Source organism: Pseudochaenichthys georgianus, chromosome 20 (assembly GCF_902827115.2).
Source record: "Pseudochaenichthys georgianus chromosome 20, fPseGeo1.2, whole genome shotgun sequence".
NCBI lineage: Eukaryota > Metazoa > Chordata > Actinopteri > Perciformes > Channichthyidae > Pseudochaenichthys > Pseudochaenichthys georgianus.
The window spans coordinates 1,060,569-1,080,785 of record NC_047522.1 but is presented as its reverse complement, the minus strand read 5'-3'; the positions used below and the strand labels follow the sequence as shown (position 1 = coordinate 1,080,785).

The 20,217-nt window shown below is 40.8% G+C and overlaps 2 protein-coding genes and 7 non-coding genes across 9 annotated transcripts; all 9 read left to right on the top strand.

Moving 5' to 3' along the window:
* The first annotated feature begins 1,598 nt into the window (after positions 1–1,598).
* On the top strand, positions 1,599–7,736 carry LOC117465559 (large ribosomal subunit protein uL30-like). Its single transcript, XM_034108439.1, is given in 11 exon segments — positions 1,599–1,677; positions 2,162–2,261; positions 3,410–3,576; positions 4,031–4,168; positions 4,790–4,899; positions 5,477–5,512; positions 5,515–5,594; positions 5,596–5,692; positions 6,099–6,123; positions 7,256–7,280; positions 7,687–7,736. Coding segments are annotated over 8 exon segments (735 nt in total). The 5' UTR covers positions 1,599–1,663; the 3' UTR covers positions 5,686–5,692; positions 6,099–6,123; positions 7,256–7,280; positions 7,687–7,736.
* On the top strand, positions 3,232–3,321 carry LOC117466133 (small nucleolar SNORD12/SNORD106). The gene has a single exon (XR_004554254.1). It is a non-coding gene; the product is annotated as a small nucleolar SNORD12/SNORD106 (small nucleolar RNA).
* LOC117466136 (small nucleolar SNORD12/SNORD106) lies at positions 3,879–3,968 on the top strand. Its single transcript, XR_004554257.1, has one exon. It is a non-coding gene; the product is annotated as a small nucleolar SNORD12/SNORD106 (small nucleolar RNA).
* On the top strand, positions 4,219–4,310 carry LOC117466123 (small nucleolar SNORD12/SNORD106). Its single transcript, XR_004554244.1, has one exon. It is a non-coding gene; the product is annotated as a small nucleolar SNORD12/SNORD106 (small nucleolar RNA).
* On the top strand, positions 5,026–5,114 carry LOC117466130 (small nucleolar SNORD12/SNORD106). Its single transcript, XR_004554251.1, has one exon. It is a non-coding gene; the product is annotated as a small nucleolar SNORD12/SNORD106 (small nucleolar RNA).
* LOC117466126 (small nucleolar SNORD12/SNORD106) lies at positions 5,732–5,823 on the top strand. Its single transcript, XR_004554247.1, has one exon. It is a non-coding gene; the product is annotated as a small nucleolar SNORD12/SNORD106 (small nucleolar RNA).
* On the top strand, positions 6,178–6,269 carry LOC117466125 (small nucleolar SNORD12/SNORD106). Its single transcript, XR_004554246.1, has one exon. It is a non-coding gene; the product is annotated as a small nucleolar SNORD12/SNORD106 (small nucleolar RNA).
* On the top strand, positions 7,335–7,426 carry LOC117466124 (small nucleolar SNORD12/SNORD106). The gene has a single exon (XR_004554245.1). It is a non-coding gene; the product is annotated as a small nucleolar SNORD12/SNORD106 (small nucleolar RNA).
* An 837-nt stretch (positions 7,737–8,573) lies between the features above and the next one.
* LOC117465932 (uncharacterized) lies at positions 8,574–17,711 on the top strand. The gene is made up of 7 exons (XM_034109039.2): positions 8,574–8,858; positions 9,672–9,717; positions 10,453–10,517; positions 12,087–12,204; positions 13,203–13,334; positions 13,419–13,474; positions 16,347–17,711. The coding sequence occupies exons 1-7, from the start codon at positions 8,663–8,665 to the stop codon at positions 16,484–16,486; spliced, it is 753 nt and encodes a 250-aa protein (XP_033964930.1). The 5' UTR covers positions 8,574–8,662; the 3' UTR covers positions 16,487–17,711.
* Positions 17,712–20,217: the final 2,506 nt, after the last annotated feature.

The window sequence follows — 20,217 nt, the reverse complement described above, 5'->3', positions numbered from 1 at the left end:
TACATATCGAAATAGACAGTTTTTTTTAGGGATTTCTGTTTCTGTCTCATCATGTCATTGTGTATTTTGGTTTATTTGTTTCATTGCTATTACTGGAATGGTATTTTTATGTTATTATCATTATTGTTTTGTCATCCTGCATTTGTACTCTGTATTTTCTCCTGTTATTGTGTTATGTGTGGGACAAACCCATAAATAAAGTGTTAAAAAAGAAAAAGCCAGTTATAACATTTATACACAATGTAAAGTACAGGTATTTGTGTTCAACATGAGAGAAGTAGAAAGTACAGGTATTTGTGTTCAACATGTAAGAAGTAGAAAGTACAGGTATTTGAGTTCAACATGTAAGAAGTAGAAAGTACAGGTATTTGTGTTCAACATGTGAGAAGTAGAAAGTACAGGTATTTGAGTTCAACATGTAAGAAGTAGAAAGTACAGGTATTTGAGTTCAACATGTAAGAAGTAGAAAGTACAGGTATTTGAGTTCAACATGTAAGAAGTAGAAAGTACAGGTATTTGTGTTCAACATGAAGAAGTAGAAAGTACAGGTATTGTGTTCAACATGTAAGAAGTAGAAAGTACAGGTATTTGGTTCAACATGTAAGAAGTAAAGTACAGGTATTTGTGTTCAACATGTGAGAAGTAGAAAGTACAGGTATTTGAGTTCAACATGTAAGAAGTAGAAAGTACAGGTATTTGAGTTCAACATGAGAGAAGTAGAAAGTACAGGTATTTGGGTTCAACATGTAAAGTAGAAAGTACAGGTATTTGTGTTCAACATGTAAGAAGTAGAAAGTACAGGTATTTGAGTTCAACATGAGAGAAGTAGAAAGTACAGGTATTTGTGTTCAACATGTAGAAGTAGAAAGTACAGGTATTTGTGTAACATGTAAGAAGTAGAAAGTACAGGTATTTGTGTTCAACATGTGAGAAGTAGAAAGTACAATATTACTTTTAGCCTCAAGAATGGTCATATTATTGTTGCCAGAAGTAGGTTATGTAAACAAATAAATAAAATGCATGCAATAGTGTTTCAATATAACTGTGTCATAAATGTATGTATTTGTATATAATTGCTGTTCATTTTATGTATCATATTGCACCTTATAGACCTGTACATTTTGGACCGGTTAACAGAACACTTTGTCAACTTGGTGCCATATTTTTAATCAAAAGATAAAAAAGACGTGAAGCTAACCTTGTTGTTTCTTTTTTTTTAATTTAATATACAGGATCTTGCAGGAAACACTTACACAACAAATAAAATAAGGCATTTCGAAATATTGAATTAAATATATAAACGAACAGTTATAATTAGTTTACCAGGCATAAAATATAACAAGAGGAGCAAGTACTTGAAAATAAAAAAGGTAATAAAAATCTTGTGATTTAGTTTGAGCCGTGAGAAAAATCATGTTTGTAATGTAAACTAAACTAAGGAGAGCTTTCCGTTTCTCTATCTGTTAAGATGTATATCACCTTTAACCATAAGAATGGTCATATTAATTATTTAAGAAATAGATTAGTTTAAATTATTTATAAATAAAAAATGGTGTGCGATATAAATATATTAGTCAGGCAGCTGGAAGGACAGCCCGCAGGGGTCCTCAATCCTTTAACGCGGACATGCGCAGAAGATTTTTCCTTTTTCTTGGTGGACGCAATGGCGGACTCAGTGTGAGTGTCTTCCGCCGTCTTACAATCTACCCGAATCCTGTCTTTAAATAACCATCGTTTATACATTTTACACATTATATAGTTTGTTTAGTTTAGCACACAACGTACTCCGTGTATTATTGTTTGGGATTGTTGGTTTTATACGTTTTTAAAAGGACTTCTTTGAGTCTTGTGTTCAGCGGTAGAAATCCAACATGGCTGGACGTGAAGACTCAAGAAGTAGCTCGTTTTTGTGCTAAAATGGACAACAAATTAAATATGTAACTGCTGGAATAAGTTGTAGACTTGAACTCTCTTGTAATGTTTTCATTACACATCGGCTAGTTTTCAGGGAGCCGGTAAATACTGCCGGGTTAGCATCCTAGCAGCTAGCAGTGGTATATACACGCTGTTATTTCGTAGTAGTTCAGCTTTGTTTGAGACTACCTGCTTTTTGTCAACATGTTTCGAGCTTTGTTCTTACGTTTTGCATCTCCTTTAACAGCAAACAAGTTCAGGCGGTCCCTGAGAGCCTTTTGAAAAGGCGAAAGGCCTTTGCAACCATGAAGGCCATTCGCATCAAGAAGATGCTTTCTGAGAAGAAGGTAAGATGCATGCTGGTGTATAACTGTTTGTCTGAGAGCCAATGTTAGCATTGAATTAGTCTGCAACAGTCACTGTAATGTATGCTGTCACCAGTAGAACAATTCTCCTCATGGCTTTAGCTCTTACTGTTAAGTGTTCAGTATTTTTAATAGGGCACACGTGTCTGCTCATCTGCGGTTTAAAGTCACTAAAGAAAGCTTAAACCGGTGAAACGTTTGTATGAAACTCCTTTTGAGAATATACATCTAGCTTTAAAATATTACGGTTATGTATTCTTGCAACCCTCTTTCATGCACGCGCACTAAAACAATCTACTACCTTTTTTTTTTACAAGTCTAACTACAAACAATCCTATCATGCAACGGCACATACCAGCTTAAAGTTCCCACATTAACTGTTAGCATAGCATTCCTCCTCCACACCTTCAAAGCGGTTACATCTTGTGTGTGTGTACTGTTAAAATAGCTAATGAGAGCATTGAATAAGTCTGTAAAAGTACTTATATTGAGGAGTGTACATGTAGGAGTTCTCAGGGGCAAGTAGACCTTACGGTTTTAGTGTTCATTATGGCACATGTTTCCATCTACCTTGAAGCCAAAGAAGCTCAAAATGACTTAGCCAGCATACTAAACATTAAGGCTGTGATTGACTAGATGTTCCTGTGTATTTCCTTTTCGATGCACTTGCAAACTAGTACATACTTAGTTTCAATGGATCTTTTTTAAAGTTCCCACCTGTACTGTACCTTCATTGTTATCATAGCCTCCTCTTATATACCGTCAAACGCCTAAAGTGATGGTTATAACTTGTATACATGTTGAAGGCCTGAATTCATTGACCTGCTGTGCTGCTAGAAGTTCACTGATGTAACTGAGAAGTATTTAAGTTACACGTATGCTTTCTCCGAGGTGTTAATTGATGACTGAATCCCTACTTTTTAAGTTGCTGTTAGATTAAGGAATAGTGCTACATGTGGTTAATGATGTACAATTTTTTCCCCGTCTTATCGACCATGGTGAGAGAAACTGAGAACTAAGCCAGTTGATCTGAAACCACATGCACTGATCGAATAACATCACCGTGTATATGTTGACTTGTAGCTGAACAGTGTCCTAAAAGAGTATGTTGTTTCCTACTGCGTTCTCAGGCCCGCAAAGTGACCAGGACTTTGATCTACAAGAGGGCCGAGAAGTACCACAAGGAGTACAAGACGATGTACAGACGCGAGGTACGTCTGGGCCGCACTGCTCGCAAAGTGGGAAACTTCTACGTGCCAGCGGAGCCCAAGCTCGCCTTCGTCATGAGGATCAGAGGGTGAGTCGTGGCCGTCGTATGAAACTATCGGTAGCATTTACATGGATTACTAGGTTTCCTACGAGACGTGAAGTTCAAGCTGCAGCCAGAATATTGGCATTTCCCAATTAAGGATTGAGAAGGCTAATTGTAAAGTAACTTTGGTACACCAACTGAAATTACTGTAAGGTACAGCAATACTAAGACTTCATTATAATCAGTTATATAGCCTCTGGGTAAACGTTGAGCCTCGAGACGGCACAAGTGAATATTGAAGGCCTTTCCCTTCTCTAAATGTAGTAATCCATGTAAGTGTACCGTCTGCTGTGTTTAGTGATGACCACTCTTTCCCCGACTTATCGACTATGCTGATAAAGCTTTGTATATTAAGCCAGTTCGTCTGAAACCACAAATCTCAAACGAAAGCTGTATCTTCACGCTAAGCTATAAGCTAATCGTTATCCTCGTCCCCCAGTATCAACGGTGTCGCCCCCAAGGTCCGCAAGGTTCTGCAGCTGATGCGTCTTCGCCAGATCTTCAACGGCGTCTTCGTCAGGCTGAACAAAGCCTCCATCAACATGCTGAGGATCGCCGAGCCCTACATCTCCTGGGGGTAAGAACTGTGTCCCAATGTTAACTCTGCGATAGTGGATTTATATCTGGAATGTGGTTAATGATGCTCAACTTTTTTTCCCCATCTTATCGACTATGGTGATCACGTACTGAAACTAAGCCAGTTTGTCTGAAACCACATTCCACGATAGTAATATGTACTCCTTTGTGCTAGATTTGGGTTACAGTAATTTACGTGTTGGGTGGGAAATAGACAATAGCTATTATTGGCCGATTTAGAGGCAACCCAAAGTACCCTCTTCGTGCTTTGGAGTATCTCTTGGCTTCTTTATTCGCTGTAGATTTAAACGGTTGTATCCAAACTATGACATATTCTGATGAAACACTAGACTGCAGATGTTCTGCTGTTTTAGAGTTTAACATGGCTGATCAGACACTATTGTGTACTTTGATATGGGAAAATAATACGCCGAACTATCTTTGCAGTTGCTCGTTAGCTGCTTTTAGTCAGAGGTGCTTCTACTTGTTTTCCACGGTATGAATACAAAAACAATCTTTTTTTGTATTGCAAGAAATCGTCTACTCTCAATCTCTCCCTGTCAACAACATTGTTCAGATTAACCAGTTCATGTAATAACTTATGACCCGTTGTTCCCCTCAGATACCCCAACCTGAAGTCTGTGCGTGAGCTCATCTACAAACGTGGTCATGGCAGGATGAGGAAGCAGCGCATCGCCCTCACCGACAACGCTCTGGTGGAGAAGGCTCTCGGTATGCAAAACGTATTATATTAATTGGGAACACGTTGTGCTTCTCTACGCCTTCTTGATATATTACGCTTTGAACGAGGGTAGTGTTAGTATTCTGCAGAATATGTTAACTCGAGGTCTTCTGCAACATGTGGTTAATGATGTACAATTTTTTCCCCGTCTTATCGACCATGGTGAGAGAAACTGAGACTAAGCCAGTTTGTCTGAAACCACATGTCAGTCGAACAGTGATTATTATTTTACCTCTAGAATATATTATTTCCGTTGGTAGCAGACTTTTTACACATCCAAGAAACGTGTACTATTGTAACTTGGAAAGCTAAAATGTATGAGCTTCTAAGTGAGACGTTGAACTGGAAAGTTACTTGGTAGAGGTTCGAGGTGTTAAGAACGAAACTCCAGTTTTAACTATTCTGACCAGTGAAGTCAAAGTTCTGAGATATACCATTTTGCACATCAACTATTTTCCTACTCTGATTTCTCAACACCAGTGTGTGATCCCTTTCCTTTACCGATATACGACGTGTTTTATAAAGTGGTATCAACAGTTTTCCTAAACACTTCTTTTTGCTCTCCAGGCAAATACGGCATCATCTGCGTGGAGGATCTCATCCACTAGATTACACAGTTGGCAAGAACTTCAAGCCCGCCAACAACTTCCTGTGGCCCTTCAAACTGTCGTCTCCCCGCGGCGGCAATGAACAAGAAGACCACTCACTTTGTGGAGGGAGGAGACGCCGGCAACAGGGAGGACCAGATCAACAGAATGATCCGGAGGATGAACTAGACTCATGGTGAGTGGCAGCGACTCTAAAGAGGATACGTGGCTCATGGGCGTGGTTAATGATGCACAATCTTTTTTCCCCATCTTATCGACCGTGGTGAAAACCAGTTGTATTTAAGCCAATATGTCTGAAACCACATCTAAGCCCCTCCGTGTTAGAATCCTCTGCTACATGTGCTTTAGTCTGCAGAAATAGATCAATTAAATATTTTAAGTTTTGTTAATATGACATCGCTTTAGATTGAGTTTAGCGTTGCTCGTCTTTATTGGAAAAAGCAGCCAAAACAATACGAGTGTGAAAAACGAGTTCTTTGGAAGAAGCGTAGATTTAATATTGAAGATACTTTACGAGTGTTTTGCATCTGGTAAGAAATCACTTGGTCCCGTCAATAACCGTTTCTCTCTGTCTCTTTCAGATCCGGAGGGTGACCTAGACTCATGGTGAGTGGCAGCGACTTTTAACTCTAGAGACCTGCAGAGGATACGTGGCTCATGGGCGTGGTTAATGATGCACAATCTTTTTTCCCCATCTTATCGACCGTGGTGAAAACCAGTTGTATTTAAGCCAATATGTCTGAAACCACATCTAAGCCCTCCGTGTTAGAATCCTCTGCTACGTGTGCTTTAGTCTGCAGAAATAGATCAATTAAATATTTTGTTAATATGACATCGCTTTAGATTGAGTTTAGCATTGCTTATCTTTGTTGGAAAAAGCCGTCTTTGACAAAACGATACGAGTGTGAAAAACGAGTTCTTTAGAAGAAGCATAGATTTAGGGTGCGTTCACACCTGCCTTGTATAGTCCGGTTGAATCGAACCCTGGTGCGGTTCATTTGGGTCGGTGTGAACGCAGTAGAGACCTCTGAAGTGAACTAAACAACCGGACTCTGGTCCGCTAGAATAGGTGGTCTCGGAGCGCTTGCTAGTGAACTCTGGAGCGGTTCATCGCTGGTGTGAACGCAGTCCGCACCGAAACATAGGAAGCGCAGTCTTTACGTTTCACAAGGACGCGGATGTCTTCAAAATCTTTAGCGGAAGAGTCTTTCAAGACATCCGCGGTTGTTTAGTTAAAGAGTGAAGCAGGATGAAGTGTTGAACAGTGACGTGTAAAGTAAGAATTCTCCGTCAGCTACATAAAAGTAAGAACACCTGTCGTCGGTGCAACGCCTTCCTGACTGCAGAACGTCTCTCATTGTGTTATACGGTTTTTTAACGGGCGTTGTCGGCTTATATAATCATATGCGCGGGCCGAGAGTGTCTGTTGATCTCCAGATTAACAGCTGCATGAGAATAAAGTGCCGATGCTCCATGGCGGAGGCTCCGAGAGAAATTTCCGGGATTTGCATTTTTACCCCTTAATGTCTGACCAATGGGTGAACTGCATTTCCGTGCACATGACTTGTGTTTAAAGTCCGAGTTTTGTGAACCGAACCTTCTGGAAAATGAAACGATGTAGCAAACGGACTATTAGGTGTGAATGCACGCTTAATATTGAAGATACGTTATGAGTGTTTTGCATCTGGTAAGAAATCACTTGGTCCCGTCAATAACAGTTTCTCTCTGTCTCTTTCAGATCCGGAGGGTGACCTAGACTCATGGTGAGTGGCAGCGACTTTTAACTCTAGAGACCTGCAGAGGATACGTGGCTCATGGGCGTGGTTAATGATGCACAATCTTTTTTCCCCATCTTATCGACCGTGGTGAAAACCAGTTGTATTTAAGCCAATATGTCTGAAACCACATCTAAGCCCTCCGTGTTAGAATCCTCTGCTACGTGTGCTTTCGTCTGCAGAAATAGATCCAATTAAATATTTTAAGTTTTGTTAATATGACATCGCTTTAGATTGAGTTTAGCATTTGCCTTTGACAAAATGATACCCGTGTGAAACATGAGTTTAGAAGAAGCATATATTTAATATTGAAGATACTTAACCTTATCTATAAGAGTGTTTTGCATCTGGTAAGAAATCACATCGATAACAGTTTCTCCTTTGTCTGTTTCAGGTTTGCAAAGGACTCAAAATGTACAATAAAAAATCTTGGAGAGAAAAAAAGTCTTGTTTCTGTCGTTAATATCTGATGTGCACTTTGATTCAGAAATGTGTGTGATCTACTATATTAAGGATAAGGTATCTTTTTCCACATCCACTTTGTTCATATAGTTGGTCTTAGCAGTGATGTTGGATTCAGTTGTCACCCATTTTGACATAAAATGACAAAAGGTCAGTTAGAAATTGAGCACTTCACTTTTGTAAAGCAATAAGACTGTCTGGGGAAACTAAGGACCCTTATTGAAAACGTTAGTACTGAAGACTCACTGGAAGGTTATCCTTGTATGGTTAGATATACATCTTTAGATTTTAAATAGTTTTCTTAGTACTTTAACATCCCATAACCTTACAAGAGTTAACAAATATAAGATTGTCCTCCAGTATTGAGGGAATGCCAACTACTAAAGGGTGAAGTACTTACAGTAAATATGTGCTGTTTTTATAACTAAGTAAAAGTTATACTTTTTAGATTCCATTTTCTGCTACTATTCATGAGTTTGATGACTTTTTTTCAACCATCTAATGAAATAAAGGATAAATAAGTGTATAAACATATGGTAAGAAAGCAATTCAAATAGAAATAATAAGCAAGATATGTAATGAAGATATTTGTATAACATGAACTGTATGCGAAAATTAGATAAATAAACGTTAATACATTACGATTAAGTTTAACATTTTAACCGTTACTGTAAGAATTGATCAATGAAAACCGTTTAATTGAGAAGCAAATAAATAAAAACCGTTAATATATGATGAGTAACGGTCTTCCTTCAGCCTGTTGTCATGGTGACGCAGTGACTCGGTTACAGCTAGCATCGCAGCTCGGGATGCTAAGCCCCAGCTAACGGTCCTTTTTATGAATTAAAACAAATGTCCCCCAGCAGCTGCGTGTGTGTGTTCATCCATAACCGGTGATAATACAGGTGATGCGAGGCCGCTGCGGCATGATGACCTTCCAGGTAAACGCGTCGCTACTACCCACTGCTAATAAGGCTCTGACATCGGACCGGGGTTCGAGCTGCAGCCACCCCGGCCTTGAGGCTCCATGTTCGGCATACAGGAGCTCCGGGAGGGGGGTAGGAAACATCCGGACGAAACTGCCTCTCATCCAGCCTCTGAGCAGTGAGTAATGCTGTGTTTCTATACATGACGCTAGCTTAATGTGGGACATCAGGGCGGGTAATGTTACCTTAAGTACATTTACTCAAGTACTCCACTTAATTCGAGTATTCCTACACTCTGGTACTTCTACTTTTACTCAAGTACAAGATCTGAGTATAGTTCTACTCTTACTCAATTACAAGATCTGGGTACTTCTACTTTTACTCATTTACAAGATCTGGGTACTTCTACTTTTACTCAAGTTCAAGATCTGATTACTTTTACTAAGTACAAGATCTGAGTACTTCTACTTTTACTCAATTACAAGATCTGAGTACTTCTACTTTTACTCAAGTACAAGATCTGGGTACTTTTACTCAAGTACAAGATCTGAGTACTTCTACTTTTACTCAATTACAAGATCTGAGTACTTTAACTTTTACTCAATTACAAGATCTGAGTACTTCTACTTTTACTCAAGTACAAGATCTGAGTATTGCAGTATTTGTCATTTACTTAATTAGTTATTATGCTATGTTGTACTTTTACTGCACCACATGTATTTTACATATTTACTTATCAGATTACGGTTATTAATACAAAATATAAATCAACACCCATTATTATATATTATTATAGGTTAAGTTACCCGGTAGTGTATAAAGCAATTCAAATCAAACCCACTTAACCAGTGCAACATTGAAGTAATGAACACATATACTTTTCAATGCAGGACTTTTACTTGTAATTGAGTAGTTTTGCTACTTTTTCTTAAGTAAATATCTGAGTACTTCTTCCACTTTGTGATATATTAACCTGTACTCCTGGTTGCAGGGCCCCGGGACTGGAACACCTGGAGCGGGGGCTTCATGGTCGGAGGGTGAGTTTCTAACCTTGTGTCCTGAGGTCAAAGCTAACATTAGCATTGATTGAGAGTAGTTACACTTAAAGGGTTTGTTTTAGCAAAGATATACACAGGAAATATCCTGCAGTTCAATGTATTATCTTTGCTAAAACATGCATGTTTAATATACTTGTTTCCTGAGGTAAAAGCTAACATAAGCATTGATTTGCAACCCTGTTACTAAGTAGAGTAATTACACTTTCAGGGTAACTCAACACACCTACATATATGTTAATATTTCTATTGAAAATCCAGTGCTTTTTTATCAATGGCTTCCTAATATCTAATATCTTTAAATCCCTTTCACAAATGAATGCTAGTCTGTAAACAGCAGACACACCCTTTCTTTGTCCCTTAAAGTTGTATTTGGTCTTTTTATTATATTTGAAATACTTGTTTTAAAAAACTACTGTAATTTGTCAAGACTACCTTTTGTCTGTGATGGTTTTCTCTTCTTTGTGTAGTCCTTCTGCATCTCTGTATCGTCATTGTGTGCATTTCAGTTAGCCGTTAAGTCTATATCTGTCTCTTAGTGGTCAGTCTGAGTCTCTCTCGTCGGTCTCCTTTAAACGCAAGCTTGGAGGCCCCGCCCCCTTTATTGTGATACACTTGATAACAGACACATATTGTGAACTGTGTGTGTAATTATTCTGGGTGGTATTTACACTTCTCCATGTGTGCTGATATTTATTATGTCTCTTCCTCCTCTAGGTCCCCTCACTCAGCTCGAGAGGACAATGACATCACCGGGAGACACTTCCTGTTCGAAAAACAATGTAAGATTTCCAGAATAAGACGAGTCATTATTACAGAGTTTAGGATGTTTAGTGAGAGTTTGAGGCGTTTTCCTGAACAGCCAGTAGGTGGAGTTGTAATCATATAAATAATATGTCGTCACTGACGGCCAGTGGTACTTTTATACTGAACAGTAGTAATGAAAGCTAGATATTAGCCAAATCAGAAAAACCTTTATTGGTCAAACAGCGGTGACATAAAAAAAAAAAAAATCTTAATAAAACTCAAATCCAAAGTAAGCGAACATACATACATATCGAAATAGACAGTTTTTTTTAGGGATTTCTGTTTCTGTCTCATCATGTCATTGTGTATTTTGGTTTATTTGTTTCATTGCTATTACTGGAATGGTATTTTTATGTTATTATCATTATTGTTTTGTCATCCTGCATTTGTACTCTGTATTTTCTCCTGTTATTGTGTTATGTGTGGGACAAACCCATAAATAAAGTGTTAAAAAAGAAAAAGCCAGTTATAACATTTATACACAATGTAAAGTACAGGTATTTGTGTTCAACATGAGAGAAGTAGAAAGTACAGGTATTTGTGTTCAACATGTAAGAAGTAGAAAGTACAGGTATTTGAGTTCAACATGTAAGAAGTAGAAAGTACAGGTATTTGTGTTCAACATGTGAGAAGTAGAAAGTACAGGTATTTGAGTTCAACATGTAAGAAGTAGAAAGTACAGGTATTTGAGTTCAACATGTAAGAAGTAGAAAGTACAGGTATTTGAGTTCAACATGTAAGAAGTAGAAAGTACAGGTATTTGTGTTCAACATGTAATAAGTAGAAAGTACAGGTATTAGTGTTCAACATGTAAGAAGTAGAAAGTACAGGTATTTGGGTTCAACATGTGAGAAGTAGAAAGTACAGGTATTTGTGTTCAACATGTGAGAAGTAGAAAGTACAGGTATTTGTGTTCAACATGTGAGAAGTAGAAAGTACAGGTATTTGTGGTAAACATGTAAGAAGTAGAAAGTACAGGTATTTGTGTTCAACATGTAATAAGTAGAAAGTACAGGTATTTGTGTTCAACATGTAAGAAGTAGAAAGTACAGGTATTTGAGTTCAACATGTAAGAAGTAGAAAGTACAGGTATTTGTGTTCAACATGTAAGAAGTAGAAAGTACAGGTATTTTAGTTCAACATGTAAGAAGTAGAAAGTACAGGTATTTGAGTTCAACATGTAAGAAGTAGAAAGTACAGGTATTTGAGTTCAACATGTGAGAAGTAGAAAGTACAGGTATTTGTGTTCAACATGTAAGAAGTAGAAAGTACAGGTATTTGTGTTCAACATGTAAGAAGTAGAAAGTACAGGTATTTGAGTTCAACATGTAAGAAGTAGAAAGTACAGGTATTTGAGTTCAACATGTAAGAAGTAGAAAGTACAGGTATTTGAGTTCAACATGTAAGAAGTCAAAGTTAAAAGTTGGCAGAAAAATAAGTAGTGGAGTAAAGTACTGATACCAGAAACATGTACTTAAGTACAGTAACGCAGTATTTGTACTTCCCACCTGTGGTTCTGACTGTCTGAATGTATTTCTCTTCAGGTGTTCAGCCGGAGAGGACCCGCACGGTGGTCCCCCCGCTGCAGAGAGGGTCCCTGCATCCCTTCAGCCTCTCCAAGGGGCTCTCCCACAGCCGGGGGGGGCGGCCCTTCACCCTGGGGTAACCTCTGCCAGATCCACACTCTAGTTCTGCAGACAGCTGCACACATTGCAGTAATTACACCGAGTCGTTGTCTCACACAAGAGCAGACCTATTCATGTTTCGACAAGCTTCATTTATCTGTCACAATCTGAAGATCCCCGGCTTTAATGTTTAATATTCTGTTAACACGGCACGCTTGATTATAGCTAAATCATGATGAGATCGTTATCATTCATTAATATCACTCCTTTGTTGTTGTGGGAACCGTTTAGTTTGATGTCACGCTGCCTTCACATTGACATAAAGAGAGAGAGAGAGAACATACACCTTGTCTTTTCACATGAAATGAGTGGGTCAAGTCCATTAGTGCTACACAAGAAAAACAACAACAAAAACAGTAGTGTGTTCTTGTTCTGCATTTATTTACAGATATTTTGTGCATGTTTGAAGGTATTTTTATACTTTTCTTTTTATTTCTGTTCTACCTTTTTATTGAGCAAATAATTATTTGATTTATTTCATAATGTTGTTTCCTCCATTCTAAATGTACGCTTGTTTTCACTGTGTTTACATAATTCCAGGTACAATTTATAGTCACTTTATTATATATTATGTATTGTCAAAATGATACTTATACTGTCTGTTATGTGATTGCCCCTTTGGGAATTTCGCTGTCGTGACAATTAAAGGAATCTAATCTAATCTAATCCCGCCATAACATCAAAGTAAATCCCTAGCATTTGAACACTAAAGGTGGGTAGGTAAGAATGGAGAAACCAGCTCGAGTGCGCTAGAATTTGAAAATACGCAACCGAAAAAAATCCGCCCCGTCCTTCAGACTTCCTCACAGAGCCCCTCCCCCAACACACACCAACGCGCACATGACCAATGAGGGCACGAGATAACTTTGTGCCCCGATGGAAGGCTGACAGGCAGGTAGGCCGTCCAGTTACTTTAGCCGGGCCGGCTCATGTATCTGTTAACACATGAAATAACGTCCTCTCCTCGTCCCTCAGCTACGCTCCGAGCTACGACCTGACCTCCTCTCCTGCTCTCGTCTTCCCCTCCTCTCCTGCTCTCGTCTTCCCCTCCTCTCTGATCCTCAGCGGCAGGAACTCCTTCTCAGTGGAGAGCTGCAAACTCAACAGGTCATTCTGCCTTTTTAACTCCATCAGATAGAAACTCATCGATGTTTCTCTCCCACTCAAGCCTCCTCTGCTCTCCCTCTGCAGGCCCAAGGTGAACTATCCAGCCTCCAGCCTGCTGCACGGCAAAGACAATCCCAAGAGTGAGTTCAATATGTCCGTGCTTTGATCGTGAAGGTCTGTGTGTGTAGCGATCTAATCTTCAACAATACTCATGGATCCCAAAACTCGTGAGCCTCCCCTCCATGGTCCCTTGTTGTTTGTGGTTCATGATATTCTCCATGGGGTTGTGTAGAATTCTTGTGACTGTGATATCTCCCGAGCACTTTTTGATGTCTTCTCTCCATCAAGATGTGTCAACATGTGTCGGGAACTCACGCAGCGTCAGGAAATAAAACCCTCTCTCTTTTCCTCCGTACCCAAATCTCTAAAAACGGGGAACAACGGAGCTGATCCAGATTTGCGTCCGATATGACGTAACATCTGAAATGTGGACCCACGGGCCAATCAGAAAGTTGCTATCAGAAACAATGCCCGACTGTTTTGGACGTAATATGGTCGGTGTTTACATTAGCATCGCTAACACTCAGAGCTAACCTGTGCTGGAGAGCATGTGTGTGAAGAACCTCTAAGGGAGGGGGGGGGGGGGCAGTCCATGTAAACATTTATAAAAAAAACACATACTTTAAAAGACTTAAAATGGTCAGATGTCTGGTAAGAATTGCTTTTTCAATCCACTAGATGGTGCTGAGCTTTTTCTTGTTTTCATGAAAAACAAAGATGTAAATATATATAAATATATCGTATCGCGATATTTAGTATATCGTAGAATAGCAATACTATCGTATCGTGGCTTAAGTAGCGCGATAGTATCATATCGTGGCTCAAGCATCGCGATAGCGTCATATCGTGGCTTAAGTATCGCGATAGCATCATATCGGGGCTTAAGTATCGCGATAGCATCATATTGTGACTTAAGTATCGCGATAGTATCGTATCGTGGCTTAAGTATCGCGATGGCATCATATCGTGGCTTAAGCATCGCGATAGCATCATATCGTGGCTTAAGTATCGCGATAGTATCATATTGTTGCTTAAGTATCGCGATAGTATCATATCGTGGCTTAAGTATCGCGATAGTATCGTGGCTTAAGTTTCGTATCGTGGCTTAAGTTTCGTATCGTGGTTTAAGTATCGTGGCTTAAGTTTCGTATCGTGGCTTAAGTATCGCGATAGTATCGTGGCTTAAGTTTCGTATTGTGGCTTAAGTTTCGTATCGTGGTTTAAGTATCGTGGCTTAAGTTTCGTATCGTGGCTTAAGTATCGCGATAGTATCGTGGCTTTAGTTTCGTATCGTGGCTTAAGTATCGCGATAGTATCGTGGCTTAAGTTTCGTATCGTGGCTTAAGTTTCGTATCGTGCCTTAAGTTTCGTATCGTGGCTTAAGTATCGCGATAGTATCGTGGCTTAAGTATCGCGATAGTATCGTGGCTTAAGTTTCGTATCGTGGCTTAAGTTTCGTATCGTGGCTTAAGTTTCGTATCGTGGCTTAAGTTTCGTATCGTGGCTTAAGTATCGCGATAGTATCGTGGCTTAAGTTTCGTATCGTGGCTTAAGTTTCGTATCGTGGTTTAAGTATCGTGGTTTAAGTTTCGTATCGTGGCTTAAGTATCGCGATAGTATCGTGGCTTAAGTTTCGTATCGTGGCTTAAGTTTCGTATCGTGGTTTAAGTATCGTGGCTTAAGTTTCGTATCGTGGCTTAAGTATCGCGATAGTATCGTGGCTTAAGTTTCGTATCGTGGCTTAAGTATCGCGATAGTATCGTGGCTTAAGTTTCGTATCGTGGTTTAAGTATCGTGGCTTAAGTTTCGTATCGTGGCTTAAGTATCGCGATAGTATCGTGGCTTAAGTATCGCGGCAGCGTCGTATCGTGGCTTAAGTATCGCGATAGTATCGTGGCTTAAGTTTCGTATCGTGGCTTAAGTTTCGTATCGTGGTTTAAGTATCGTGGCTTAAGTTTCGTATCGTGGCTTAAGTATCGCGATAGTATCGTGGCTTAAGTTTCGTGGCTTAAGTTTCGTATCGTGGCTTAAGTTTCGTATCGTGGTTTAAGTATCGTGGCTTAAGTTTCGTATCGCGATAGTATCGTGGCTTAAGTTTCGTATCGTGGCTTAAGTATCGCGATAGTATCGTGGCTTAAGTTTCGTATCGTGGTTTAAGTTTCGTATTGTGGTTTAAGTATCGTGGCTTAAGTTTCGTATCGTGGCTTAAGTATCGCGATAGTATCGTGGCTTTAGTTTCGTATCGTGGCTTAAGTATCGCGATAGTATCGTGGCTTAAGTTTCGTATCGTGGCTTAAGTATCGCGATAGTATCGTGGCTTAAGTTTCGTATCGTGGCTTAAGTATCGCGATAGTATCGTGGCTTAAGTTTCGTATCGTGGCTTAAGTTTCGTATCGTGGCTTAAGTATCGCGATAGTATCGTGGCTTAAATTTCGTATCGTGGCTTAAGTTTCGTATCGTGGCTTAAGTATCGCGATAGTATCGTGGCTTAAGTTTCGTATCGTGGCTTAAGTTTCGTATCGTGGCTTAAGTATCGCGATAGTATCGTGGCTTAAGTTTCGTATCGTGGCTTAAGTTTCGTATCGTGGCTTAAGTTTCGTATCGTGGCTTAAGTATCGCGATAGTATCGTGGCTTAAGTTTCGTATCGTGGCTTAAGTTTCGTATCGTGGCTTAAGTATCGCGATAGTATCGTGGCTTAAGTTTCGTATCGTGGCTTAAGTTTCGTATCGTGGCTTAAGTATCGCGATAGTATCGTGGCTTAAGTTTCGTATCGTGGCTTAAGTTTCGTATCGTGGTTTAAGTATCGTGGCTTAAGTTTCGTATCGTGGCTTAAGTATCGCGATAGCATCGTATCGTGCGGAGCCTGGTGACTCCCACCCCTAACATGTTATAGCCGATTGTTTCGTAATGATTTGTTGAATTGTAGATCCTAATTATTGTTCTCCTCTCAGGTCCTTCTTACCCCGACCCGGTGCTCGGAGCCTCTCGCTCGTTCTTCCACCGGATCTCAGAGCTGTCGTCCCTCGAAGGCGAGACGGTGAGGCAAGAGAAGCTGAAGAAGATGAGGAAACCTAAGAAACCTCCGTCCTGACAATCACTCTCTGCCGAGTCACGCTGGTCCACGATCAAAACCCTCGAGTCCGTGCCAACGACGTCTGATCAAAATAAAACGGTCCAGGCGCCGTGCTCCTTCCAGCGGCTCGGCGTGGCCGCCTCTGTGTCCTCACTGGTGTTAGTGTTCTGCCTCACATGGCTGCTCGTCACATTTTGGGGGTCGTGACCTTCAGATGATGTGTAACCGGTGTCGCTACGCGGTCTCTGCGTTGTGTTGTATTCATGTTTGAGATCCGGGGCGATCTCCGTTTATTCACTGACAATATCCAACAAATCAGTCGTTATTCAAAGTTATTCGACTCGTCTCTCGTGGAACATTCACAAAAGACAAAGAACGTACCTGACAATATCAGTCGTTATTCAGTTGTTTCTTTCCCGACACCGACTCTTCTCTCGTGGAACATTCACAAAAGGGTAGAGGAAAACGTGAAGGACACGATATGAAAGAATAATAGTGACTCAGTTTTGGAGGTTCCGCAGTATTTGTGTGATTGTACTAAATTATTTATACATAATTATTTAAACACCACTGCATATTTACAACTGTTACATGTGTACTGTAGTGAACTGCAGCCAAGCAACAAGTGCTGAGGTATTTTGTACTCAAAGTAGTTTCCCTCTCAACGTCTGCATGAAAAGGTATTTATTAATGTCACATTCCTCACTGTATCATCAATATGTTGTGGATCTCGTTACAACAGTGTTTTAAACATCAAGTGAAACATCTATGTATTTAATCCATCCATCTTCTCCTCTTATCCGTGGTCGGGTCTCGGGGTATCAGTTCCAGCAGAGAGCCCCAAACTTCCTTTCCCCTCATCAAGCAGCTCTGACTGGGGGGTCCCAAGGCGCTCCCAGGCCAGAAGAGATATAGTCCCTCCACCTGGTCCTAGGTCTACCCCTCGGTCAGCTGGACGTGCCTGGAACACCTCCCTAGGGAGGTGCCCAGGTGGCATCCTAGCTAGGTGCCCGAACCACCTCAACTGGCTCCTTTCGACGCGAAGGAGGAGCGGCTCAACTCCGAGTCCCTCCCTGATGACCGAACTCCTCACCTTCTCCCTGAGGGAGACGCCAGCCACCCGGCGGAGGAAACCCATCTCGGCCGCTTGTATCTCGTTCTTTCTTTACATATTTAATAGTTTAGCGAAACCCTTATTGTGCCTTGTTAAACGTCTTCCTTCAATTAAATACATTTATTTTTGTTATTGTTCCCTTTTATGATTCAGTGCTTTTGTCCCGTCCTTTTGGCACAAACATATCGACCAACGCTAAATGCCTAACGGATTGCAATGAAACATAATCTGAATTCCTTATGTACGAAACAGAAACTGCGCCCTCGGACCCCAGAATGTGGTGCTTTCCCACATCATCCATTGTCTTCGTGCCGTGTGGAAGCTGGCGGCCTCTGAAGACTCTTGTTCAGTGTGCGGCACAAAGACAGCAGTCATATCTCCTCTTTGTCTAGAGAGAAATGAGCACTTAGTATGTGAAGATGTAGCAGCTGGAGGCATGCTGGTTAGAGACGTGTGATAAGTTCATTGGGACGTGTAGCTTGAAGTTCAAAGACAAATACACGGTAGTGTGTAGAAACCAGGCGTAGCTAGTATGTATTGTAAGTAAAAATGTTTTCATACAACTTGATAGTTAAGTATATATTTTGTAGTAACCCCACGGACACACTGTCCTGTTATAATAAGGAAAGGAAGCCAAAAAGGAGCCAAGGTGGCCACCTAACTGTCAGTTTGCAATTTAAAATGGTTTGCATGCAAGTTTCTACGACTTGCAGGAGAACTCTAAGTTGAGACACGAGTGCCATGTTTAAATATGCAAATGAGGCGATATCTAATGCTCACTTTTGGAGGATTTAGGAGAAGAGATGACCACTTGATGAGAGGGTCCTGCACTTAGCAGCTGAGTTCGTGGGGGGCTGATGATCTGAAACACTCAAGAGAAAGATCAAAGTTTTAGTTTCATTGGCACTGAGCGGTTTATCTTTCCCTGGAGGACTCTCTCTTCCAGCTCAGAAACAGACCAGAGGCGAGTTCACACATTCACCACCAGCTAGCTGTTAGTTACGATACGATAATACTTGCGTCACAGCAGCTCCATGTCCGACATCAACAGCAAGCATCCAGACACGACACATGAAACACAAACATCTAACATCACAGCACGATCAGTGAGAGAAAAGCTGCTCAGAGCCTTCAGCGGGCATCTGATCTGGGGTCAGCTCTGAGTTCACTGAGAGGACTGACTGATGCTCAAAGGATGCTTCAGTGTGCTTCAGTATTTTATAGTATTTTAAAGCTGCTGACAAACATTTGTACCAGGTAGCGTTGCAGTGCTGCAGAATATCAAGATCACATGTAAAGAACAACAGAAGCGTTTCTCTGCTCGCCCAACAGACCTGAGACGGTGGAGAAAATAAATCCTTTGTTTTGTCGTTGTGCTCAGATGTTCAGTGCGGTCCTTCCATGACAGCAGACGGTCAATCACTACACCCACGTGTGTGTATGAACTCCCTGCTTGGTTTCATCTGTCTGGATGACCATGGGCCTTTATGGGGTCAGATGGAGCCAAAAAGGATTTCCTCAGTTGGTGTTGATCTCAAGAGCATTGCTATCATTGTTCATTAACATATTAGCATTATATTGGCTCTTTATTCGTGAGTATAAAACACTCAACCGAAAGAACGAGATCGCGGATCCAAGCGGTCGAGATGGGTTTCCTCCGCAGGGTGGCTGGCGTCTCCCTCAGGGATAAGGTGAGAGGTTTGGTCATCAGGGAGGGACTCGGAGTTGAGCCGCTCCTCCTTCGGGTCGAGCCAGTTGAGGTGGTTCGGGCACCTAGTTAGGCGGGCACCTAGTTAGGATGCCACCTGGGCGCCTCCCTAGGGAGGTGTTCCAGGCACGTCCAGCTGGGAGGAGACCGAGGGGTAGACCTAGGACCAGGTGGAGGGACTATATCTCTTCTGGCCTGGGAGCGCCTTGGGACCCCCCAGTCAGAGCTGGTTGATGAGGGGAAAGGAAGTTGGGGCTCTCTGCTGGAACTGATACCCCGAGACCCGACCACGGAGAAGAGGAGAAGAGGGATGGATGGATAAAACACTTATTAATGCCTTATTCTAAGCATATTCTACAAGTACTCGGCCATTCGTTGAGAGTTTCTCCTCAATAAGCCTCTAATTAGTGCTTATTTAATGCCAGTAAGGACGTTGTTGTGCACGAGTGGGTCTTAATATGCTCGATGTGCAGCAGCAGCACAAGAATATTAATTCTCCCATAATAACACCTGACACATATGATCTGTTGTTATGTAACAAGACATGAAACTATAAGTGTTGTTAATTGTATTTCTCATGTAGAATAAGGCATTAATAAATGTTTTATAATGACTAATAAAGAGCCAATATACTGCGAATATGCATGTTAATTAACAACTCGTAACTTCCTAAAGCTGAATAAATGAAAAGTATTTGTTGGGTTTTCTACGCCATGTGGTTTTATTAAAGTAGGGTTAGTCTGTTTGTTAGCGTAAATCTCCCGTGAAGAAAAGCTGCACCTGACTCGACGTGGTGCCAGGTGTCTCTATCAACAGGGATACGAGAAAGAAGTTAGCCAAATAAAAACTCTGCCAACATCTCAAATAAAAAATGCCTTAGGTTTGTTTCGGATGAAAAGAGTTCGCTTCCATCGATGAAATTCCCTC